Genomic DNA, 26,225 nt, shown 5'->3' on the forward strand with positions numbered 1-26,225 from the left:
GACAAGACATAACAAGGTCATGTCTGGGTAGTGCAACATCTCAGATCAAGAAAGGAGCAAAGAGAAAGAAACAGGGGCTCAGAAGACACAGGAATTTTCTCCTCATTTCCTGCATGGACTATTTCAAATCCAGGCTTTCCATGGCTGGGATGGCAGCTCCGGCAGGTCAAGGATGTGCTGGAGAGCTAAGGATAGATGCCTCATTTGCAAACGCTGAGGCTAATGATGCAAATGATCCCATGCAGTGCTCACATCTTTAATTGCTGCTTCTCCGCTTCCCCAGGAAGCCACATTACCCGAGTTACTACAAGCAATATTTTCTTCCTCCTCCCTGCCAAAGAGCAGGCTCTCCCTCACATCAAGTGCTCCCAGGGTTACCTAATGCCCATCACACCCGTGCCAAAGGGAACAGGTTCATTTATCACTTACTACGATTAACTTGTGTTCAAGAGCCCCGGAGTGCCTCAGGCTACAAATGATCCCAGAAGGAGAAAGCTCCAGTGAATTAAGCCATGGACACCTCAGTTCTCTCTGCCTGTCACATGCACACGGCTGCTCTTTCATTGCCTTGTGAAACACAAGTTACACACTCCCTCAGCACCCAGGGGAGAGCAGCAAGGTGATGCTCAGGTCTATGCTACAAAATACATTGTGATCTTCCCTTGTAAAGGCAGCATCTCAGGAAAACAACATTTGTTTTGTTCCTCCCAGACCTAAAATCAGACCAAACTTAAAGAGCCTCAGAGATATATTTCTATTAAATAACTACATTTTTCAAGCAAAGGAATACAGCAAACCCTCTTTTGTTTGTATCCAACACTTCAAAGTCAACACAAGCACCTTAGAAAGGGCTTCCACCCCCTTCTCTTATTTTCCCCCACTTAGTGGAACATTTTCTTTCTGTTGTTGTTTGTAGCAGTGTGTTTATGTATCTGGCTGAGGCTGCTTAAAATAGTTCAAGATACGAGAGTGCTGGGGATGGAAAACTGCTCTTGCACATCCAGTGTTTGTGTTGTGGAGAGCTTTAAATCCCACCTCTCTGGTGGGATGAAATAGATGCTACTAATCCAATTTCTAAAGAAGCAGGCATCAAGCTGACACTATTTTAAGAGTGAAAAAGAGCCAATTTAACGAAACCGCTGCTATTTTCCCTTCTCTCTGTTCCACAATTTATGACAGAAGGAGATTGTTTTGGGAACAATGTTTTCAAAAGTCTTAAAATAATATAAAACTGCTCTGCCACGTTCTGGGCTGTTACAGCCCCAGCCCCAAAGTGCTTAAGGAGTCACAGCAGCCGTGGTGAGCTCCTATCTGCAAGGTGCCAACCCCATGGCAGGTTGCTGCTTCACAATGCTGCCTTGTGCATTCCAATCTTCTCTATGGAACTGCAGGGGGCAGAGGAAAAACTGCCTTGCGTTTCAGATTTCAACCCCAAAAATCTCCCAGAGGCACAATGCGGAGCCAAACCCCAATCTTCAAACCTTTTCTGTGAGGTTGGACAGGGCTTGGAGCAACCTGCCCTAGTGGAAGGTGTCCCTGCCTGTGGCAGAGGGTTGGAGCTGGATGAGCTTTAATCCCCATCCAACCCGGCCTTGAACACTGCCAGGGATGGGGCAGCCACATTCTCTGGGCACCCTGTGCCAGCGCCTCAGCACCCTCACAGGGAAGAGATTCTGCCTCAGAGCTCATCTCAGTCTCCCCTCGGGCAAGTTAAAGCCATTCCCCTTGTCCTGTCCCTACAGGCCGTTGTTCAAAGCCCCTCTCCAGGTTTCCTGGAGCCCCTTTAGGCACTGGAGCTGCTCTAAGGCCTCCCCTTAAGGAAACTTCTCTCCTCCAGGCTGAACCAGCCCAGCTCTCTCAGGCCTTCAGCAGCCGCAGTTCTCACCATCACTTGGTGGCAGTGATGTAGCTGCTGTGATTTACAGTGGTTGGCAGCCACGGTCAGCTGGGCTCCTCTTTGTCCCCGGAAACATCCAGCTGTGTGGCACCATGCAGGGTATCTGCACAAGGGAGGTTACTACAAGAGCTCCCACGGGACAGTCATTTATTGCTCTCCTGTGACTAACTGTGGCACTTCTGTGTAGCAAAGCAAGCATGAGCCTGTTTTAATGGCCCTTGAAATCAGATGTGTGAAATGAGGTACAGGGAATCAGAGGCCAGCTGAATCTGTGATCTGTGAATGAGTCTTCACATTCCTCCCAGGAAGATGAATTGGAATCACTGTTTTGCCAGTGAAACCACAACAGCTGGGAATCAGGTTCAGAAAATGGGCTTTCTGCTCCTTGCTGAGCCAGAATTCCTGCATGTTTCTTGCTTGGGTAGATGAGGACCATGTTTGTCTGAGTGACAGTGAAGTAAAATGACAATCCAGGCATCTGTTTTTCTACACATAATATCATCCATATGCATGAGTGATTACTCAAAGGAACGCGTGAATAAGGGAAGGAACCCAAATGCATCACTACAAAAAATCACGTTTCTTGAGGGGAGAAAGAAGTCTTGCAGACAGACTGAACATCTGATTCAGGGAGAGCCTGAGCTGTTTTGTGGTTCTGGGGGTGAAAATGCTCAGGATCTTCTACAGATGCTCACTAGCCAACAGGATTGTGCCTGAATCCTGCTCTGGAAACACGAGCAGCTCAACCAGGAGCTGTGGGAATGATTTAAATTGCATTGAGGGGGGCTGAGGTCATGCAAGAGTCTTTCATCAGGAGCAAACAGTGGTCTGGAGGGTGGGGAGTGCTGGATCCAGCCCCGCCAGCGCCCATCCTTCACCTTAACACGGAGCCACCACAGCTGGGGCTGCTGCTCATCCCCAAAGTCATCATGTATCACTGTTTATATATCTCCCGTCACGTTTATTTCTGAGCAGCAGGTATATATGGCTTTCCATGATGATCCCACAGGAAGCAGCCATTCAGAGGCTATGATACACACACAGCTGATACTCAAGAAAATATAAACCAGGCCTGACTTACCAGAAATGACTTTTGATGGGGTTTAGCTGCATTCTCAGGTCCAACCAGGCTCAGGATCTCTGGTATATTTGCAGGATTTACTTTACACCATCAGCGTGGGCAGTGCACAAAGGGAGAGGAGGATTCATGCTGCACTGAGCTGCTTTTCAACTGGCAAAACTTGGGTCAGCACAGCAGACAAAAGCAGGAAGAAAATAAGACCATATTAACCAGCTCAGAGCAGAGATCAGCCCCCTCTGCCCCTTTGCTTTTATTAACTTAAGACATTCAGGGACAAACCTGGGCATTGCACTACCATTTCTCCTTTCAGTTTCTGATGCTATTTGCCACCCTCCAGCTGTGTTTCCACTGATCTAACTCACTGATGCCCATATGGAGCAGAGAGGAAAATCACCACCAGATCCTATGAGTTTCACTTCAGAGACAACCCCTGCCACTAGACTCTGGTACAAGCATAACACTTCATCCTCCTAGTTAAAGGTGTGAAGTTAATTGGCATGAATTTGCCCTTTGGACTTTATACAGCAGCAAATGTCAGCGCTGGTAATCCCTGTTCTGCAGCCCCTGCTCAGGCACCAAAGCAAACCCCAGCACATCTTTAATTAGCACCTACCTGCAGACAGCCTCAGGGGGAGAACGTTCCACCAGCAACAACACGGAGAAGTACTTTGCATTCACAGTCTGGGTCATAGCTGAAACCAAGGAGAGATTTTAACAGCAAGGAGGGAGGTTTTAATGCTGAATTAATTCTCCAAGGAGAGCAATAAACTTAATGAAAGCTTCAGGTCTCCCCATCTGACATGAATGTGTATTGCAAAGGTTTGCTCCTGGGTTGTGTCTGGCTTTTATTAGTACTTTCAGGAATCATGGAATCCCAGGTTGGAAGGGACCTCAAGGATCATCCAGTTCAACCTTTCTTACTGAAGCATGACTTGACTAGATGCCCCAGCACCCCGTCCCAATGTTGAGGAATCCACCACTTCCCTGGGGAGGTTATTCCAGTGTCTGATTGTTCCCATTGGGAAAAATTCTCCTCTTGTGTCCAACTGGAATCTCCCTGGGAGTAACTTGTGCCCATCACCCATCATCTTTTCCACGGGACTGTTTGTACAAAGGACTCTAATATTGTTCCTAGTTAAGATGCAGAGATAACATTTCAGAACAGGATGAGCCCAGCATGGCTTCTGCAGCACACAGGGTAGATTTTCGCGTCCAGACATTTAGGCCATGCAAAGTTTTCACTCCTGTGTAAAGATAATTATTAGGACATCACCGATGTGCCATGCACTCCTCAGAGCTGTCCCTTCTGCCTGGCTCTCCCAAGTCCCTTCACAGATCTCACTCCCAAGCAATTACTGACAGCATTAAATAACGTGTGGAATTTAATCCTGACTTTTCCCTTGCCTTCTCCTCCCAAGCTGTCTCCAGACACGGTGTGTGGGCACTGCCTGACAAGCTGACAGCAGCAGCATTAAAGTGTTGCCTCGTTGACACCGAGGTGCATGTCACAACTTCTCATCAAGAGCAGTGAACAACCAAATCATGCCAGGTCCCACACAGCCCTCTGGGGACCTCCCATGGCTGCAGCTCCAGCATGAGCCCTGGTACACAGGTTAAACCCATCCATGGGATGAGGTGGTACCTGGACTGAATGCAATGCTGCTGGGATGAGGCTTCCACAGGCACCACTACAGTGTGGAGCTGGAGATGCTGGGGTTCTCCTCAGGGAACCAGCAGCAATACTAAGCTCTGCTGGAGTTCAGCAGGACCTGCACCTTGCATGTTTTTATGTGGTTTTACTTACTTTTTAGCAAACCATTAAACGAGCAAACAAAAAGACTATCAGAAAATAAGTGAATAATGATCAGGTTTTGAAGATACAAAGATGTATGTTTTATGAAGCGTTTAAAATGACCACCTGACCCAAATGACCCTGCATCATTTATCAAGCGTTTAAAATGACCCTGACTGTCTTGTCTTGGTTTATGATCCAGAGGACTCTGCCAAGACCCAAGGAACCAAAACTCAACTTGAGAAGTACAATTCCAAGCCCTTAATCTCACAGAGGCAGATTTGACAATGAGCTGGAATTAACAGCAGTGCTGGACTGCAGCCTTACATTGAATTACACTCCAAGGGCACTTCAACCCAATAGCTTCACTGTGGCCCAGTGATCCTCCTCCAGGAGCTGGGCTCTGATATGGGCTTTCCTTGTCCTACTGCCACCTCTCCTCCTGCCCGGAACCCCAGGAGATGCTCCTGGGCTGCTCCCAAGACAATATGTCTCTCTCCTAGGAAATACGGAATAATGGAAACTGGATGGCATGTAAGCAATTTGTGAACATAAAGAAAAAGGCCAAATCCACAAGTTTTTCCATCATGAATTATTCACCCAAGCAGAAATGCAGCTCCTTAACAAGGCCCCTGCAGCACCACAGCTCTGAGCCTGGGGCACAAGCCAAAACCCAAGGCAGCGCATCCATGGGATGCTGTGCCTAGACTCGGATCCATGGCAAAGAGATGTGTGCAATTACAGTGCTCTTCAGATCTGAACTAACATCTGAGCAGAGCTTCTCTGCATGACATGCATTAGTTCAAGCAGAGCTGGCTCAGAGCTCCCTAACACAGCAATTTAAACCCATCCCAGCTCCCAAGAACTCTCAAATAAATATATTGTCCTTTAAGCAACCCCTTTCAATCTGCTCAGGGCAGATCCTCAGGGAGGAGAGCTTGCGGAGACGAGCACTGTATGAATCACCCCAATTGCTGGTCCTCAGCCCTTCTGCTACAGGACATGGCCTCATTGCCCAGCACAGCCACAGATGGCTTTTAAACATCAGTGAGTGACTGGGTTGGAATGACAGGTAATTAGCAAGAGAGTGAAATGCCCCAGTGAGCTCTGGTCACTCTCCAGAATAGCCCATCTCAAGGGGTTTGCTATTTGATACCAGCAGAACAATGACCTGATTGCAAAATGTGGGATTACCTATTTTAAAGCACAGAAGACAAAATACAGCATCTGGCAGCTGGAAATGACCCTGTTCTTCATGTGGAAAGGGGGGCTGTTCGGCAGCACAAACACCACTGCCCACAGGGCATTGTAGCTGCAGCAGCAAGGGGCAACAGCAGGGACTCTATCAGGACCCTGCTGTATAGTCCCAGCATATTGTCTGCTTCCAGAAGAGGGATGACGGAAGGCCCAAACAGGCAATATTCTCACCAAGACAAAAAAGTTATACCAAAAGCATTGAGTAACTCTTCATTTCCAGAAAAAGAGCCAAATTCCCTGTGGAATCATTCACAGGATGAGCTGAAACCAGCCCAGGTATTTTTACCCATTTAATGTTTAGACATTTCAGCTACTTTTTGAAAGGAAGATGCATTAAAGGCACACAGGCAAAGCAAGAAGGTGATAAGCCTTTAAACACCCCCCGCTCAGCAGGATTTCATCCTCATGCCAGGCTGGGAACATCCGCTCCTGGTTGCCTTCGGACACAGGGCAGGGACAGGCTGTGCTGTTCATCAGGCTTAAGTCATCACTTGCAATAACACGTTCACATCCCATTGCCATTTACGTAGGAATTTCAGGAGGAGACACACAGGAGGAGTCATCAATTCAGAGACAAGCGTTAATCCACCCAGTCCAAATCCCCACCATGATGCAGACTGCAGTAACCCAGCCACTGCATTTGCACTTTCTCCTGGATGCCTCTTTTTCCCCTCTCTAAACTCACCAGCAGCTCTCTCCATGCTCAGGTTCCCAAGATCATTAAAAGCAGCATTAGGAACACGGATGGGTGATAAGTGCAAGTCAAAGGCTCAGCAACATTTCTCAGCACTGACATTTCCAGCCAAGGAGGGAAGAAAACCTGTACATAAAAGGTGTGAAGTCAAAGCCATAATCAAATTTAGCTATAATGAGAGAAGCTGGAGAGGTTTTTGACATTCAGAACAAGATTAGCAGCTCTGGGCACAGAAGGAAGGTGGCATTTCCCCTGCTTTAACGAGTCCACCGTGCAAATCACATCTCAAATCCTTCTTTCCAGCTCTGGGTCCCATTCAGACAATGTGGTGCTGAATTCTTAAAGCAAAGTAGAGGCTGGTTTGCAAATAAAATCACAGAGAACAGCTTGGAAGCACCAGCCAGTGCAAAGAGCAGCAGAGGTTGGGTCCTGGAGCGCAGCACAGCCACACAACATGTCTGAAGCTCTAAGAAATTAAGGGGTTGGCCACTTGTTTCCCCCCACAGGAGATATAGAAGATGCTTTACAGAATCTCTGCCTCCTTCAGGCTGCATCAGTGTGCAGGAGAGCACAGGGATGAAGAGTTACACCATCTGCTGCTGCTGTGTCCTGCCTCGGATGCCTCCAAAACCTGATGCTTCTGAATCTTCCCAGAGCCCCAGAGGCAATTTTACTCAGTCCACAATGAAAGAGAATTCAGCTAAATCAGATGTCAGGCAGTAACTGCTGCCGGGTCCCCATGCTGAAGCTGCCTGCACATCAGACTGCCAGAATGTCATCATGAAATGGAGCTGGTGGTGTCACTTAACAGCCAGACCCAAGTGATGTGCTCTGGGGGAGAAGGTAACAAGCAGCAAGGGGGGACCACAGCAGGAACAGCCCCAGAGCTACCAGCATCCCTCTCCTCCTGTAAACAGGAGCTCAGCAAATTCCAAATCCTTCCTTTTCTCCCCATGAAAGGAGCGATTCAATCCTCCAATATCCCTCAGGTTCAGCCCTGCCTCCAAGGAGGATGGGGATACAGCAGGAAGAGGGGTGATTAATGAACTTAAAATGAAGTATTTGGTTAAGATAAATCATTTACTTAAATTCCATCCACTCCAATAGCTCACACAGTGACAGAGCCAAGGTACAGACAGTCTTCCCTCATATATTATTCCCACCTGGATCCTCTTTAACATGCCTGCTCCTCCATGTCTTTTGGACTAGAATACATATTTGGAGAATGGAAAAAACCAATTGAACACAACTCAGATGTTGGTCCTGTGGTATGAGGAACACTAAATGAGTTACTTTACATCATACTTATCTTCCACATCATTGCTGCAGGGTGACCCCCAAGTGATAAATATTCACTTGGAAGAGAAAAGCATCCATTCATTGCAGAGAACAAATTGGAGGGCAAAGGTTTATAGCCTCAGAAGGATGATGGGCAATGCCTCATTCTCTGGCATTTGGTGCCAGGGAAGGACCTGCTGGACATGGTACTTCTTGTTTGAATGAGTGACAATAAGGCCATGAGGCAGGAATGAAAACTTGCTTGGTTTTAACTGGGCAACCCCAAACGCTGTAAGTTTGAAAAGTGACTTCAAAATACAGGAAGGTTAAATTTGATTGATTTTGTGTACACCATGCTTCTGTGTGAAAGCAATTGAGAGCCATATAACTGCATTTCCAAGTACTAAATTCAGCCACAAAAAGCACAGCGGCATAGCGAGCAGTTAGGAGGAGAAACAAAGACATTTTAGAGAAGATGGGAATCAAAGGCTGGGATTTCCAATCATGGGAGAAAATTCCATAAATTATCACCTACTAACTCCTTCCCTTTACTGTTGTGGCCAACTAGATAATCTTAAGGTGCTTTCCAGCCCTAACTATTCTATGATTCTATAAGAAAACCTGGGTCCAGCTGAAAACTAGGGCTAGAAGGAGGAAAAGTTGCACAAGTCTGAATTAAAGGACAACATTAAATGAGCTGCCTTACAACAGACAGGTACATTGGGCAGCAGGGATGGCCGAGACCAACAAATGAGTACAAGAACTCTTCAAGCTACAGAGACTGCTGAAAAACCCCCTAATGACCCAAAGGCAATGCTCTGCCTGGCACAGCTGTACTGTGTGCTGTAATCTGGTCATTGACAGCACATGAGGATTGGCTCGGAGCTCGTTTGCTCTACTACAGCTTCTTTTTTCCCATCCAGAAAATGTAATTACATCTACTCTTTGGGTGAAAAATGACTGCTTTGAGTGGTTCGAGGCAAAGAGTTTCTTCCCATTCCCACTTGTAATCAGTCACCAAGAGAAATATTTTCTCAGAAGATCTCTTCAAAAACGTGGAGTTATTTTTAACATAAATAACTTTGTTATTTTGCTCCAAATGATGAGGGAATTCAATCTGGCTCTGATAGCTTTAAAGTGTTTCTTCTCCCTCCTTCAGGGAGAGGAGCTAAATGCTTTGCTGCAGAAAAATAAAGGGAGGAAGCAGTTTCTTTCCCCCCTGAGCTGCATGATACCAAGTGGCAGCAGAACCCATCCAACTTTCAGTAGTTTAAGGGAAAAAAGCTCTAAGAATCAGAGCTGTGGGAAAGACAGGGTGGGGGGAGCAGGAGGTCTGCTGGGGTTTTTTTTGGGGGCAGATTAGAGAAATATGACTGTGTTCAAGCAAAACCAGTGAGATCTCAAGACTTCATCCCTCAGAGAAGAAATGCATTGATTTCCAAGGCCAGGTTGGACGGGGCTTGGAGCAACCTGATCTAGTAGGTGTTCCTGCCTGTGGCAATGGTTGGAACTGGACGAGCTTTAAGGTCCCTTCCAACCCAAACCAGTCCATGATTCTATGATTTGATTGCTTAAATTATGCCATATCTCCAAGTTATTTTCTTCCCAGATCATTACATGGATTTGGTGCTGGCTCAAAACACAGTCAATAGTTTTCCTACTGATCCTTTGGATCAAGCCTATAAAAAAGAAAATACAGCAAAGAAACTCCAAACCAAGGCCCTAGAAAAGCTAATAGAATGCTGGGTGCCTCTCTTTGCTGCAGGGAAGGATAAGCTTCCCTGTTTAGTGCTGCCTATTAAGTCATTACAAACAATTAAAGCAGTAGAGGGGAGGAGGATGGAGCGCTGGTTTCCAGCTCCCCAACCTGCCTCTCTGCCCCCCAGCATAAACTTTATAAAGCACAAATCTCCCGGTGGAAATCCCTTCAGCAATTGATTTCCTGCTCACAAAACAGAGCAGGCAGAGTCCTGGCTTTCCTGGGGAGAAAGGGAGAAGAAAAGGAACATTTGCCGCCATGTTTTGCTATGTGGCTGCAACACCAAATCTCCCCCTGCCAAGGAGTTCCTGCAGGGACATGTTTCCATGGGGTGACATCCCTCTGGAGGTGCACCGTGTGAGTGTGACTCCAAATCCACATTCCAGCTCCACCTTTGCTCACAGGCAGGTCCCAGAAAGAAATGCACAGTGGCCGTTTCCCAGAACGGGTAATTACCAGCCCATTTTTCTCTTTATCTATTCTCCCTTCCACAAAAGCAGCATGCCTGAGATTGCTTCAGAGTGGAGCAAATAGCTCCATCATGGGTAGGAACGCTGGGAAACAGTGAAACACCTAACAGCCAAGACAATACAAACCCACTTACAGCCCGTCCCCACATCTCCTGGGCTCACTTGAATGCTCAAGAGTTCAAAAAGCCAACTTGCTGTGCAATCAAAACATGAATAATGGGTGCAATCAGCTGCCGAACGAGCTCCTCTTGGCAGGCGAAGGAGCTGGAGCAGCGGCAGAGAGCAGAGATGCTCCAGTACCAACAGTGATGCCACCTCCACTGATGCTCACTCAATCTTTGGGTCACTTCTGGTGTTTTATGTTAATGATGCATCTCACACATCCCAATTGTGTTTTCCCTTCTGCAGCCACATGAAAAAGTCCCCTGATAATAGAACAGGGTGGGTTGGAAGGGATCTTCAAAGGTCATCCAGTGATGCAATGAGCACAGATATCTTCAATTAGATCACCTGATTTCTTACCACTTTCTGCTCAATATAATTTTTCCTTTATACACCGTAAAAACAGATTGTTTCCAGCATTAAAAAAAAGCCCATAAACTCTTCTACTGATTTCAATATGTTCAATAAAACTACAAAAGCTCCATTATTCAGATGCCCCAGGGCAGCAAGGAAGGGAAAAACTGAGAGGTGGGAACACCAGCCAAGGGTGACAGCATCATACTTTGCCTCTCTCATGGATGTTTTCTTTTCCAACCCAGAAAATCCCGTCTCTTTTAGGGGACCCTGGATGCCCCACACAACGAAAAGCAAGCCAAGCAGGAGTGCTGCAGAGCTGACAAGGAAAATAGAGGAGATGCTACTACTGCCCAAAAGCTCTCCTCACCTTAAATCCTGGCCAGATAACAGGGAGATTCAAAGACTCAAAACCAAAAAGCATTTCAATTCCTGCACAACCCAGCTGCTGAGCCCAAAACCCCACAAGAGAATGGGCACTGACAGTGCCTGATTGCAGAGTTAGGAGCTCATCATACTTTCCCAGTAAGTCAGGATGTACTGGAGATGTATAATTGATTGCCAGGTAACCTGCAGGGACACAAAACTACTCTGCAGTTATCTAGGACTCACTAAGCAACACAAAAAGATTATTGATGCACTTGGGGAGTGTTTCTGTACAACATGTGCTCCTGTACCTCCTGATATCCAAGGCAAGGAAGCAGATCCCTTAACATTTACAAGAAGAAAGCAATTTCTATTACAAAAAGAGAGAATCGACTTCCCAGCAAGGAGCCTGGGTGAGGGTTTGCAGAAGTCGGTGGGAGTGGGCCATTTATAAGGAAATCATTTGCCTTCAAGTGGAATTGAGAAGCAGGTGCAGATGGAGAGGTCTCACAGAGCATGAGCGTGTTCCTTATTGGGAAAAAGGCATTAATGTCACCAAAGATCACTGGTATTAAAAGTGGGAAGAGTTAGTTGGTCACAACTGAGCTCTCCAACACCAAACACCTTGTTCTGCTCAGTCAGCTCGTCTGAAAGCACTCATCTGACAGGGTGATCAGGTGGTCCAGTGAATTTTGTGCTTCAGGAATCATTCCCAGTGGAAAACACAGAGGTATATCTTTATTTCTTTTCTTTTTCGCATCTGGAACACCTCTATGGCGTGGTTCCCTATAACTAAATTTGCATCAATAGGATTTCTGATGGGAACCTCATTTTCCCCAACTCTCCGTGAAAACCGCAGTCAGGCACCCAGCACCTTCAGTTCCCCAGGGAGTTGAGTTTTGAGGCTTTGCTTTGGGGTCCAAATTACATTTGAAAGAGAGAACAGCCAGGTCCCACTGACTGTTGCTGCTCTTCTGGATATTTCTGGTACACACACTGAATACTCCCTTCCTCAGAGCCAAATTTCCCAGCTATATCCATGACCACAGGGAGCAGATCAGCAGACAGCACCAACTGTAAAGCTCACTTTGCAGCAATACCTTCCCTTTTCCTTTCATTTTTCACTTGGTGTTTCACAGCACACCGTGCCCTACTAAGTTCACCTCAGTTATCCAATTCTCCCTTTCTCCATACTACTGACACATCCAACAAGAATCATGCTCTTAAAACTGAATTTTCTTTATCAGATATTTGGCTACATGAATGACAAAGACCTATTTAAGTGGGTCAGGCTGGTATTCATTGCAGAAGTGAGCTGTAATAAGTGTTTGCAATCCAAAGCCATAGATAGAGTCAGCTCAACTCAGACCTCCTGCTTCTCCCTTTTTATCCTTAGAATAATCTATAGTATCATACTTGTACTCCACTATGTTTGTTGGCCTGAAGAGCGTACGGAGAAAGGTGCAAGCTCTGTGTAATAGCACTGGAAAATGTTGTGCCAGAAGACAGATTTCACCTGTTGGTAGGTTTTTAAGCAATGAACTTTGTACAAAATACGATATTCAGGTGAAGATGAGTCGTTTCACTGCTATAACACAGAAGGGAAGAGAAACCAGAGTGAACAAAGCAGCAAAGGCATTCAGCAGCAATTTGCACTCCATAACCCTCTGATGATTAGGCTTTTAGGCCAGAGGAGCTCTGCTACTTAAGCAGAGGATGCGACACATCTAGCTGTTGCTTAGAGATATTGGAATATATTGCCCAGAGCCTGCTCCTGCATGAGCATCATCCCTGAAGGGCTCCATGCTGCTTTCCCAGGGCTGTGTCACAACCCTGTTGCATCCGTGCTGTTTGCGAAGCCTCAGAGCTTTCAAAGCAGGTCAAGCAGTGACAGAAAGGGGGGCTTTTGAGACGTGACACTTCAGATGTCATTGAAGAAATCAAAGTGACAACTCATAGTACCTGGAAATAGCACAGATACCAAGGGCTTTAAGCAGCTGTATAATAACCAGTTAATAGCACCTAAATAATATATAGTTCCTCCATTGGATGCTGATGGGTTACAGCGCTGGACCACACATGTGTCCTAACACAACCCTTGTCTGTCAGCAGCACAGTGGGGATGGGGGCCCAGGAGAAAAGCAGAGCTCTACCTGCTGACTCACACCCATTGCTGTTCCACCCCATTAGACCAACTACCACCTTTCTCTTTCACTCCAATCCTTTTAAACTAAGATTGCTCTGGAACAAGGCTGTTTGAAGCTGGACCAAGGGGAAAACGAAGGTGTTTAAGGAAGCTGCACAGTGTTCTGTCTGCGCTCTTTAGAGTTCGTGGATACATATAAATTGCAGTGCGATTGATGCTATGTCCTTGCTCTTACAGCCACAGGCAAACTGCCAGAGTCCTATTCGTCAACACACCACTGCCAGCTCACAGAGGCGCTCCAACAGCACGGGTACCATGGGGCTGGGGATGTCCTGCCTAAGAGCCAGGATCTCCAGAAGCTGCTGGGAATGAGCTGACCCATTGCAGGAGCTTCCCAGCCTCCTTCCTGGCTTGCAGGAAGGGAACATACAGCTCCAGCCACCCACCACCACCCTGTGCTACAGCTTTTATTCCCCATCACCTCTGGTCTGAGGAAATTACACAGCATTTGCCTTGATTGCTCCCCTGCAGAGGCAGAGATGGGGCAGTTATTGATATGTCCCTTGCCTGACAAAACCACACCATTTATAAGTAAGACTCATGACAGATTTTCTTTCAAGCACTTCCAGTACCACTTTGCCTTCCCTGCAGCTTGTCAGACGTGCCACGGGCTGCTGGATCCACTGCAATGATTATCACCATCCAAAGGCACTATCCCCAGCAAGATGCAAGGAACTGCTGCAGCTCAGCCATGTGCAGAGCACTCTGGGTGCACCCCCAGCATTGCCAGCAGCACAGTTCTCCATAACTCCAGGATGATGGATGGCCTTTGTCTGGAGGCAGCAGCACATCAGCTTTATGAAGGCAACAAAGCACCATTGATTTAGTGTCACAGGGGATTTTCCCCTCCCAAATATACCACCTTTTCTTTCTGTTTGCACAGCTGACTCGAGCTGCTTAGTGTGAACACGGGTTTCAAAAGGCAAAGTCCATCTCCATGGGGTGGATTTGCCAGGAATAGAAGCTCTGTCCATCTTTCACTGTGCTGGCAACGGAGCTGCTCACGCAAGAATAAATCCAAGTAGCTCAGAGGGAAAACGCAGCTCGTGTCCTTCGGAACAGCAGCTTCAAATTAGGGCTTGGTTTTCAGGGCTTTGTGACACTGTCTATAATCAAGTGTAAAGGATATCGAGCCAGAGAATACAAGATGAATAAAGCATCCTCTCCAGTGACTCCCTGTTTCTCATCATGCCACTACACACAGTGTGATTGCGCATCAGCTCTGGTTGGACCCAGAACCGACACAAGGGAAAGATTCTCTCTTCATCGATGGAAGTGCTGCTTCTGCAAAGTGATTTCATGGGTGAATTTAGTTCTGTTTGTAATTTTTCTCCCCAAAGCAGGTGAGTTTTACTGCAAAGCTGTTAGAGGAACTAGGCAAAGGGTACAGCTCAAAACAGGCACTGGGAAGTTGTCTGGGGATATAAAGGAAACAAAAGCCCCTCTGCTCACACCATCTCCATTTAATGTCTGACAAGGTTGTTTTAATCAAGCACATCCTAGCCTACGGATAATGACAGGTCAGGAAGCCAGGGAGGGATGCAGCCCCAGCACTGCCCCAGTGCCCTGCAGCCTTCAGGTCCCACTCCCTTATTAGCATGTCCCTAAACACACAGCATCCAGGCACACAGCCACAATTCCAAGATAACACTGCTTAGGGAGTGAAAGGACAGCTTTTATGCTCTCCCATAGACCCGAGAGATGTGCTTTATGCTGAAAACCAGAAAGCCACAACGGAAAGACAATGCAAAATATTTTTACACTCTTTTGCTGTGAGAAATAGTTACAGACCAGTAAATTTACCATCACATTCTCCTGAAATTCTCCATCTTCCGGTATTTAATTCTCTTTGACAAAGACAACAGTGATTGCTGGAAAGCTGCCTTCCCCCTGCAGACCTATCATAACCTTGCTTCCCTTACAGCTGCTTACAAACTGTGCCAGCTCTCCCAAAACAGGGGAGAGGATAGTGAAGAAATATCATCACATCATCCCTATATATATTCTTGGGCAACATTTCATTTGTTTCATTTTGCTTAGGTGTAAACACTGGTCAGATTTTGGCTGAGATACAGAAAATACCTGTAGGAGTTGTACAGGGGGCATTCAAAAACCTGCTGGAAAGTCAGTTATACCCATGGCCTTAAGGATGTACCTTTATGCAACGAAGTGTTTGGCTCCCACCCATTCACCAGTGCACAGTAATCTTGCCAGAACAGGGTAAATGTCTACAGAAGAGGAGCAGAGTCAAGTGCAGCTCTTGACTACAGGGCTCATGCAGAGGAGCTGACCTGCTCAGTTAAATGACCCATCAGACACAGCACTGGTGGATGCCTGGTATTGAAACAAAGCTCAGGCAACCTGCTGGTGGGCAATACGTTTAAAAGACCATAAAAGGATCACAAGACCCTTGTTTCCTTTCCCTCTTGTTACAAGGACACAGAGGGAAAGTGACCTTCCTCTGTTGCTGGTTTTGCTCTGTAACCTGGGGTCCAGCTTCACAGGACTCCTGCATCCTGTGATGCACATCTAAAGGATTTATCTGCATTTCCAAAGCTGGACCAGAGACCCAGCTGAGGAAAACCAGCTGAGCTCCCCTCACTCCCCCCCACCCCAAGCAGCTGAAACCAGCACAGATTTGGCAAGCTACAGCTGCTTATTTTTGCATTTTGAGCGCTGTAATGTTGTGTACCCTCCTCCCATTTCCCCCATGCACATTTGCGCATCTCCCTTTGTTAAACCAGCCAGTGCTCCCTGTAGAAGCAGTTTAACCCCCCTCCTCTTCCCACCCAGCCACAGCTTGCCAGCCTTGGGTACTGCCTTTACCCCTCAGCATCTCCCTCATTTCTGAGGAGCGCAGCCCTGAAGCACCAGCTGCTCTCCAGCATCACCCTATTTACTATTCAAATAGCCCTGCAGAGAGAAAACTTTTTCCCCCTCCCTTCCCTGCTGTGAACAAGTGCTGATTGCTCAGACATGCAATGCACACACAGAGCCACCGTGTTGATCTGATCACAAAGCCGGGGGAACGTCAGCATCCCAGACACCCTCCTCCAACTCGGAGCAGAGGGAAGAGGCTCAGCAGTGCCAAGCAGCAGGTACCAGAGGTGCGGAGGGAGCCGGATCCGCTCACCAGGTAAGGGGCTCTTCAACCCTCTATTCCCAGTGCTGGTGGTCCTGCTCACTTCATTGCTCTCTGACAACAAAACACAAGAGGAGCGAGGCATTTCCCTTGGCAGAGCCTGGGGACCAGTTGCCAAATCTCGGATCTTCGCAGGGGGTCAGTTGTTTGTTCACTTCCCTGCAGAGGAATTCTTGGAAGCATGGGTCAGGCGATAGCGGTGGATGTGGCAACTGCTGCAGATGGGGTAAAGCTCGCTTTGACTCTAAAGTGGATTTGCTTTCAGGGCACTTCTCCCCCCTCTTTCCTAAATAACCCTGAACTTTTGGGATTTCCAGGTTTGTCTGTCCCATCTGTGCCATGTTTTATGTGCTGCCACAGTCATTTGCAATGGGGATGGACTTCATGTTGAATAAGATCATAACCACCTTGCTTAAAGAATTACTTTGTGGGTTAAGCTCCTTTAACCCTTAGCTTTGGAAACAAGCCTTGAACTCTGTTTTTCCCCCTCTCCTTCTTTTGCCAGGGGACCCTGGGAGTGTCAGAAACTTCATTGTGTGAGATCTCAGACAATGCAAGGAGCGGGAGCCTGACACAAAGGCGCTAATTAAACACTGCAACGCTTCTGCTCAGGCATGGAAAAACAAGCACTGTGCAAGTGAAACAGCAGCCGTCCTTCAAGACCTCCGAGGGCTGTGAATAGCTGACCAGGCACAAAGCTCCCTCTCTGCCCTCCTTGTTCCTGCTGGCCCCAGGACGACTCTTGCTGCAGATGGTTCAACTGGAGCCACTTGACTTCCCCAGCAAAGAAAAGCCAAAGCTCACCGGGATGCTCCGAGTTCCTTGATTGATGTAAGGAGCTATAATTCTCATTTCTTTCATTCATGGAGCCTTATGTGTGTTTCAATAGGGTTTTTTCCTCCTGATCCCTTCAAAAATTTAACTTCTCCAATGGTGGGGGACAGGAGAGGTAAGTTATATGGTCCATGCTGTCTCACAACCCACTCTTTGGAAATAATCCACTTCTGAATAGGGTAGCAGCTGCTTCTCACAGAAGAAGAGGCTCTCTTCTGGGCTGGCAAGGCTTTCAATGACTGCTGAGGGTGGTTTGTGACCAGCAGGCATGGGAAACAGCTCTCTTTGGGATGCTCTGAACAGCACCTGCAGCAATACAGGCAACAGCTGCTACCTGGACAACAGTATGAGCTTCAACTTAACATTCCAAGAGCAGGCAGCTGATTTCTATGTTGTCCTCCCAGTGATTTACTCTGTGATCTGTGCTGTTGGGCTCACAGGCAACACTGCTGTCATCTATGTGATCCTCAAGGCCCCCAAGATGAAGACTGTGACAAACATGTTCATACTGAACCTTGCTATAGCTGATGACTTGTTCACACTTGTCTTGCCCATTAATATTGCTGAACACCTCCTCCACTACTGGCCCTTTGGAGAAGTCCTCTGCAAGGTCATCTTGTCCATAGACCACTACAATATCTTCTCCAGCATTTATTTCCTGACAGTGATGAGCATAGACAGGTATCTGGTTGTACTGGCTACAGTCAGGTCCAAGAGGATGCCACATCGTACATACAGAGCAGCCAGGATTGTCAGCTTGTGCATCTGGATCCTAGTCACCATCATAGTTCTCCCTTTCATCATCTTTGCCAATGTCTACATAGATGACCTGGAGATCAAGAGTTGCGGCCTCAACTTCCCCAAGCCTGAAAGATTCTGGTTCAAAGCCAGCAGGATCTATACCCTCATTCTTGGCTTTGCCATTCCAGTATCCACCATCTGCATCCTCTACACCATGATGCTCTACAAGCTAAGGAACATGCACTTGAACACTAATGCTAAAGCCCTGGACAAAGCTAAGAAGAAAGTCACTATCATGGTCTTCATAGTCCTGGCTGTGTGTCTCTTCTGTTGGACCCCCTTCCACTTGGCCACCATTGTGGCTTTGACCACTGACTTGCCCCAGACCTCCATGGTCATTGGTATATCCTACTTCATCACCAGCCTAAGCTATGCCAACTCCTGCCTGAATCCTTTCCTTTATGCTTTCCTGGATGACAGTTTCCGGAAGAGTTTCCGGAAGATGCTGGAATGCAGAACTTCCTGAACAGTGGATTGGGGCTCAGATCCCTTCCCTCCCATGGCTTTGAAGGCTAACTTTGCAGACTAAGGGGTGGCCAATGAACGCACAATGTTCTTTCTTTCATTTACACGTAATGAATGTGTCTGTATCATTATCATTCACGTTTGTCCTGCTTACTTGCAGCTCTTGCCTTTGCCCTCTCTGCACCTCTCAGTGTCTCAAAGTAACATTTCTATAGTCTTAGTTTTAATTACACACTCTGAAGTACTAAGGACAGAAAAGTTCTTTTTCGGAGGCATGTCTACTGCATAGTGGTGCTTTATTGCCATCTGCTGTACAGCACAGACAAGCTGGAGAAGAGTTCTCAGACTAATGTCGTGCTCAGTCCTTAATAGCTGTGTTATTTAGAGAATTGCTTCATGGAACAGAGCTAATGAGCACTTCCAATGGAACATCAATAAAATGGACAGAGGGTGCCAGATGGGTATTCGGAAAACAAACCATTTTCACGTCCACATATGTGCGTTATGGCTTTTTGAGGGATGTCTGTTTTCCACCCCAAATTCCCTCATTCCTGAGCTGTTACCCAAGTTGAATTTAAACCAAAAGCAAGACTTAGGTCTTGTGTGCTAAACACAAGTGTGAGTGTTAAACAACATACCATAAAAATACTGTGGGAATGTGTGTTAGAAATTATTTTTAACTACTTGTTCCTGTTAAGTGTCAAATGTATATTTATTCAAGAGTGATTAATGAAATAAACCTCATGAGAAAAAGAGATACTGGTCCTTTTTTTCACCAGAGAAAACTGATGCTAGTTGTCCCATGTCTTTACTATACATACTGCATTTTACCTACTGTAAAATAACATATTGTAGATTAGTAACAAAATTAAAGTGTTTTGGAAGCCACAAGAAAAACTCCAGCAAGAACTGCAGAGAGTGCTCCTTCTTTAACAGGTAAATAGCAAAAGTACATCAGCAGAAGCAGGACCTGAAAGGAAGAATCAGAAATACTATACTGAAAGCTTCAAGAACTACTAAAACCATGGTGGTAGAGGTGAGCAGGGCTCATTGTCAGTGAAGGGTACAGATGTTACTGGTTTAAGGAAGGCTGTGTCAGCTACCATTTTTCTCTCCAACTTTCCCCAAATCCACAAGCATCAAACTGGGTTCTTTTCTTTCCAAACTCCATCAGTAAAACACAGAAATAAGTAAGTAAAATATAGGGCTACACACAGGTCTAGAGACCAGCTACATCACACATACCAAAGCCATTCCAGGAGACAAGCTACCTCCAGCAGTCATCCAAGGTCTATCCAGAAAAAGTAGTTGGAGATAAGGCTGCAATATGAGTCCAAGGTCCATCCAGGAAGCATTGCTGGAAGCAGAGATCCCTCCAACAGATCAGGGCTGGAAGGTGCAGGGCTCAGCTTAAATAGGTTCCTGGAGCAATGGGTGAGGGTGGAGAAACCAGATGAGGCCACTCAGGGTAATTAAGACCTATCAGTGCTCTCAGACGCCAAAATTAACAACATTCAACACAGCATGATGGCAATTTCCTTCTTCCCTTTTAGAAAACTGAACGAGATTGGTGAATACAAGATCACTTGTGCAGCTTTCTCCATATTGCAGGTATTAACTTGGGAAGAAAAATGGATGAGAACACATCCCTCCAGGAGTGGTGGGACCTTAATCCTACAGTCCTAAACTCCAGACTTAGTGCCCACAAGGTTCCCTGGGCCATGTTCTATGGTTCATCTCTATTTCTCATCAGCTCCACCTTGCAATTATCAGCAAATCTAGTGGTAGGTGCCCCTGCCTATTGCAGGGGGTTGGAACTGGATGAGCTTTAAGATCCTTTCCAACACAAACCAGATTCTGATTCTATGATCTATAATTCTGTGAAACACAAGGATTTTTCAAAGCCTGGTCCTAATAGTGTGTGTGTTGGCACATGCAGGTTGTGTGAAGTGATGCTTAGCAAGCCCCAGCCACAAGAGAAGCAACAGGGAGGCAGCTGGGGAAGAGATCAGCTCCACTTAGAAGGTGTTAATGGCTCTTAAGAGATATCTGGTGACTCAAAGATTTTAGGAGGAAGACCTGGCAAATGGGGGTGTGAGAACCATAGAGGTGGCTAATTCTGGAAGGAAAGATGGGTGCTGTGGGCCTCACCCATATGGGGAAGGAGGCAGGTCCAGCAGCAGGTGAGGGATGCAGGGGAGTTGCATGACCCACTGGAGCAGCACAGGCGATGCCAGGGGACTGACACAGCCTGCACAGGGGGGTACCCACTGCTTTAGCAGCATTGCCACCTACTGGCAACGGGCTTCCCGTGTGGAAAAACCTCTCTGAGAGCAGAAAACTTGCTCAAATGATGCCACCTCACACAAATTGTCCAGTTAGGTCTGTAGGAAAGGCAATATATTTTATGAGGTGGAAAACCTAATATATTTCATCAGATGGAAAGGACCTTTCCAGTGTAAGTCTCCCACTTTCAGAGCTGACAGTGTCATTGCTGGAGCTTTTCCTATTTGAATCAAATGTCACGACTGTCACAGAGTCAGAGAGGAGCTGAGGTTGGAGACCCCCCCAGTCTAACCCCTGCTCAAGCAGGGTGACCTAGAGCAGACTGCCCAGGGCTGTGTCCACTTGGGTTTGAATGTCCCCAGGGATAGAGATGCCTTAACTTCTTTGGACAAACTGTTCCAGTTCTTCACCCCTCCCACAGTGGAATTTTTTCCTTATGTTTAAATGAAATTTCCCATATTTTAGTTTGTGCCTCCTGTCCTGCCACTGAGAAGAGTCTGTCTCCCTCTTCCTTGCATCTTCCATCAAGCATTTACACAAATTTCTTATATCGCTGAGCCCTCTCTCCCTGAGGATGAACAACAGCCCCATCTCTCAGCATCTCCTCTTCCAACAGCATCCTGCCTGCATCTGTGCTTAAATAAAACGCTCAGCTCCTCTTTGCTCTTGTGGTGTGCAAGGCTACAGGGATAGAAGGGGATAGCATTGGCCAAGGTCTCCTCCCGTGCTTAGGAAGGGCTCTGTCTCCCATGGGTGCACCGAGCTGGCCGGTGGGTCCTTGTGTTTCAGCCCGACGGCACTAAGCGGCACTCTCTGCTTTCAGCTCGGCATCGCTGCATCTTCACAGCGCTGCTCAGCCTCACACACAGGCTGGTGCCTGCAAACCTGCTGCAAGCAGGGGCTGTCCGTGCCCGGGCTGAACCCCTGAGCATGGGACCCGAGAGCAGAAACCACCTTTGAGATGCTTGCTCACACATCACGCAAGTTCACCCCAGGGAAACCCTCCACACCAGCTCCTCCGCTTGAGTTTCATCAGGCTGGCTTGCTGCGGATCACAGCAGCCCACATCAGCTGCATCTTGACGGCTGGAAGCAGGGAAATAAATCCCCTTAACAATTCACTGAATAAATCCCCGTCTAAACAAGCATCCCTTCCAGGGTCTGTGCGGTCCCAGGAGACTGAATTAGGGACTCACACAGTTCCCACCCATCCTAACCCCCTTCCCAGCCTGCTGGGAAGCCAGCTCAGCTCCAAAGTCAAGGAAATATCCTTCCAGGACAATCCAGGATGGCTTAATGAGTGCAAAGGTGCCGGGTAACCTCACAGCTCCCTGGTTACAGCAGGAGCTGAAGGCTTTCTGCTTGCTCCTGCCCACTGCAGCAAAGCTCCTGAATCCTTCTCTCCGGGAAGTACATTGCCTTTCCTGCGGCTGCACCCATGAGGACCAACAGCCCTGGAGGACTCTGCTTCATCATCCCTGCGAGAGGGAGAAGAAATCATTTTCCACCCCAGGAACAGGAATTAGGGCTCATAGAGGGCTCATATTCCCACCACGGTCTTTAAAGGCAGGCAGGCAGCTGAGATAAGAGGCAGGGATCGGAAATTGCTCTTGCTTTTTAAGTCTTTGTGCTGTAGCAAGTAATAACGGTTGTTTCAATCAATTGTCCTCATCCGAGCTTTGCTGCAGCTTGTTCCTCCCCCTGAAGCTGTAATCCCCTGGTACTTACACAGTCTCACACTGTCTCCTGCTGTTGGTCACGATTTTGGCTGAGGAAAGAAATAATACCCCACTGAGGGATGCAGATCTGGCTCTCAGAAGCATCTTTGGATGGGGGAAAGAATAAAACCAAAGAGAGATTAAAAATGGATGAGCAAAACCTTGGAATAAAGAAGATACAAAGCAGAAGGATCTCTAGAGGGTACTGTTAAAAGCAATCCAAGAGACAGAATTTGTCCCTTTTCTGTACAGCTTGACTTAACTGTAGCACTTGCCTTGTCATCTACGGGATGCTGAGAGCCCCTGCGTGTCATCTCGATTTGGGATGATCAGTGCTAATGTGCCATTGATGCTCCCACTGCAAACCTGAGGAAATGGTGACCCTCTGGCTTTACTACTAGTTCTGGGAGAAACAAGCCTGGTTTGGTGCTTCAGAGGGTCTCAGCATCCCAAGGTTCACAGAATCATGGAATCATGGAATTCCAGGGGTTTGTAGAGCAGGGACAAAAACTGAACCCGGTATTCCAGCTGTAGCCTGACAAGAACTGAGTAGAGCAGGATGATGACATCTCTATCTCTGATGGTGATGCTCTTCTTGATGCAACCCAGCATCCTGTTGGCTTTCTTGGCCGCAGCAGCATGATGTTCACCTCTATTGAGCTTGTGGTCCAAGATTTGACATTCTCACCTGCTGTTGAAGGGGACTCCCCAGGCTGGGGTTGCTTTCAGGAGATCATCTGAGGACGCTCTGTGGAGATGCACTGGCATCTCCCTGTCCCGTGTCCAGGAGAGACAATGGTCCTATCCCATTTATACCACCCCTGCAGCTGATGCTGGGCCCGGGGCTGGTTTGGGGGTAATAAACCCTTGATCTAGGGCAGCTCTGAGGCCTCCAGAGGAGCTCCACGCTTGCTGTCATCCTGAAGTGGCAGGACACCAGGCACCCTCCAAAGAAACCCATCCTGAAAAGCCCCATTGCTGCATTTCTCTTCCCCCACCTCCCTTTTGCTGGGAAGGAGGAAGAGGAGTTAATTTAAAGCCAAACACCAAGAATAGCGACAGCAAACATTGCCAAGAGTTGCTCGTTGGCATTTGTGTTTGGGAAGTGAAGATGCAGAGGGAAAGATCAAAGCTGTTTGAATAGCTTTTAATTACGAGCCTCAATTGCTCTGTTTTCTCTCAGAGAAGTACACAATTATCTAACAAAGCTCTTGGAGTGGAATGAGACACAAGCCCAAAGCTTCAAGAGCTGTTTAGTGGCTATTTTCCCTTCCTAAAACATAATATTTGATGTCTAGATAAAAACCAGGCACTCCCAGAAGTGCCTCCAGCCAAGGCTGGTGCTCACTGCATAGATGGAGAGGCTGGAAAGCTTTTCCCAAGGGGGAAGATGAGCAGCCTGGGATGCACCGAAGGCTGATGGTGGCTAAAAGCACCCACCACAATGTCCCCTTGCTGGCAGAGATGTGGGCTCTGGCACATCCACCAGCATCCCACTTGGGAATGGGGAGTTCCCAGCGAGGGGGAAATAAACCTTAGTTTGGGAGTAAGACCTTCAACTGTCCCCATTTTCCATTTTCCTGAGGTGGAATTTCTCTCTCTGTCTTTCACCAGGACTTCTGCAGGTCTCCATCACCTCCCCTTCTCCTGCACATAGAGAAGAATAAGACACCTTGAGAGTTTCTAAGGTCCAAACCATCCACAAAACTCAATAGGCAGCTGACTATGGAAAGCAGAGGAATAAGGACTCGGTTTCATAAACTTACCCCTCAAATGAGATCAGAGGCTGGTAATTAATAAAGTCAGATTTCAACGCAGTGAGAAAGCTCCCCTGAGACTCAGCCTGCTGCTGCTTGGTATTGATGGAATGCTGTGGATGTAATTACACTTCTCTTCGCCATGCAACAGAGACGGAGGGCTCCTCCATGCCACGGGTCACTCTTGGCTGAGCTCCCTCCTTCCATGCTCACCAGGAGCCAGGGATATGAGGTTGAGAGCCATCCTTTCATAGAGTAACAGGGAAGGTCAGAGCCAGGCAGCTCATCCTACCCCATCCTTGACTGGTAGCCCCAAGGCATAAAGGCTCACTGGCATCACTAACCCACACTCATCAGAAGAGCCAGTTTTCCAGCTGAGCGCATTGAAACTAAATCCCTGCGTGGATGCCAAAGCAAACTGCGGGTTGATCAGCCCTTGTCCACTGTCCATTCCCACCTCTGAGCCACCACAGAATGCAGGGAGCAAGGATAAACACCAGCACCAGAGGCTGGGCTCATTGTCTGCTCTTTTACACTTAATCCCTGGAGGCAAGTGGTTATGTCCAGGAATGTTCTCTGTGGTTAATCGAAGCAGAAGCGACTCAAGGCTGAGATGAGGGAAAGTCCAAAATGTGTGAACTAATGACCTGTGCACACAGAGAAGTTGCGATTAATGCCTAACATTGAACGAATATTAAGTAGCCAAATCACAACACGGGATTCCTCTCGCACAGAGGAAATCAAGCCGAAAAGCCATTAGTCTTGATTTCATACTGACTCCAGAGCTTGTGTTTCTATTCCCTGTCACCAAACGAATCAGCATGGCATGAGCACTCACTGTACATGGCAGACTGAAATCACACACAGAAATCAATGTTTGTAGAGTGGACAGAGCCAGTTCAAACTCTGGTCTCCTCTCTGTGGCCATGGGAAAAGTGATCTAATGCAACCAAAACCCAGATGGAGAGATAATGTTAATTCTGTCAGTGGTTTCCTTGGAAAACATCAAGTTTCCTGCTTGGTTTCTTGCAGATTCATCCTTCACTACGCTGGAAATCTGCTGTTTGGCAGGGCTGGTGCTGCTCAGCTCTTGGCTCCAGCCCATCCTGCTTGGCTGCAAGCCTGAAGGGGAGGGAAGCAGCTGACGCTCTCCATGACCACTGCAGGCAGGACTCCATCCACACAGGAGCTAAATCCCCTTGCAGCAATACCATAATGGAGAAAAAACACCTTTTGCTGCAAGAGTGGGCTGGATGCATACGTTCTGAGAATTCACATCCCAGTAATAGCTGCCAGTGTGGGCTCTGCAGGTAGGATTTCCCACCCAGCACGTAGATACCGCAAAAAGCACAAGGATTTGAGAGTAAGGCAGGAGCAAGAGGCAAGGACATGTATAACAACGCTATACAGACCCACAAATGATCCAACCTGCTCATTACTCAGGGAGATCCCTAGTGATGCCATGTGCCAGCATGGAGCGATGGGGTTTGTTCCCAGAGGCCCTTAACCACAGAAGGACCAAATTCTCAAGGATCTGAATATAAGAGATGTTCTCCAGGGGGGTGAAGGTGATCCCAGCTGGTGCTGGATATTATTGTGCACTTCCTACCCCAGGGAGCATTCAGTGAGGTTTTGGGGTTGCTGGAGCAGAAACCTGCTGTGCAGGAGGAGACGCAGGAGGCAGGAAAGGGCTGCCTGAGTCCCTGGCTCTGCAGGGAGCCAGCATCACTCCCATGCTGCAGACAGCTGGGATTTCACTGCATTAAGGAAGAGGGAGCAAAGTCAGTTTACATGGCTGATCAGCATCATCGTTGCCAAGATACATAACCATGTTGTTCTATTTATTGATTATTTCACCCTGTCATGCAGTTTATCCAGGCTTCAGGGTACTGAATAAAGGAACAAAG

At 47.3% G+C, this 26,225-nt stretch overlaps 1 protein-coding gene across 1 annotated transcript; it reads left to right on the plus strand.

The window, feature by feature from the left end:
• Window positions 1-16,103: 16,103 nt before the first annotated feature.
• Window positions 16,104-19,311, plus strand: NPBWR2 (neuropeptides B and W receptor 2). The gene is made up of 2 exons (XM_030503152.1): window positions 16,104-16,452; window positions 16,964-19,311. Exon 2 carries the CDS (start codon window positions 17,561-17,563, stop codon window positions 18,557-18,559), a length of 999 nt encoding a protein of 332 aa, XP_030359012.1. The 5' UTR covers window positions 16,104-16,452; window positions 16,964-17,560; the 3' UTR covers window positions 18,560-19,311.
• The last annotated feature ends 6,914 nt before the right edge of the window (window positions 19,312-26,225 follow it).

This window comes from Strigops habroptila, chromosome 13 (genome assembly GCF_004027225.2).
Source record: "Strigops habroptila isolate Jane chromosome 13, bStrHab1.2.pri, whole genome shotgun sequence".
NCBI lineage: Eukaryota > Metazoa > Chordata > Aves > Psittaciformes > Psittacidae > Strigops > Strigops habroptila.

Coding starts and splice junctions, on each gene's coding strand:
- NPBWR2 (XM_030503152.1), top strand. CDS start 17,561: ATGGGAAACAGCTCTCTTTGGGATGCTCTGAACAGCACCTGCAGCAAT.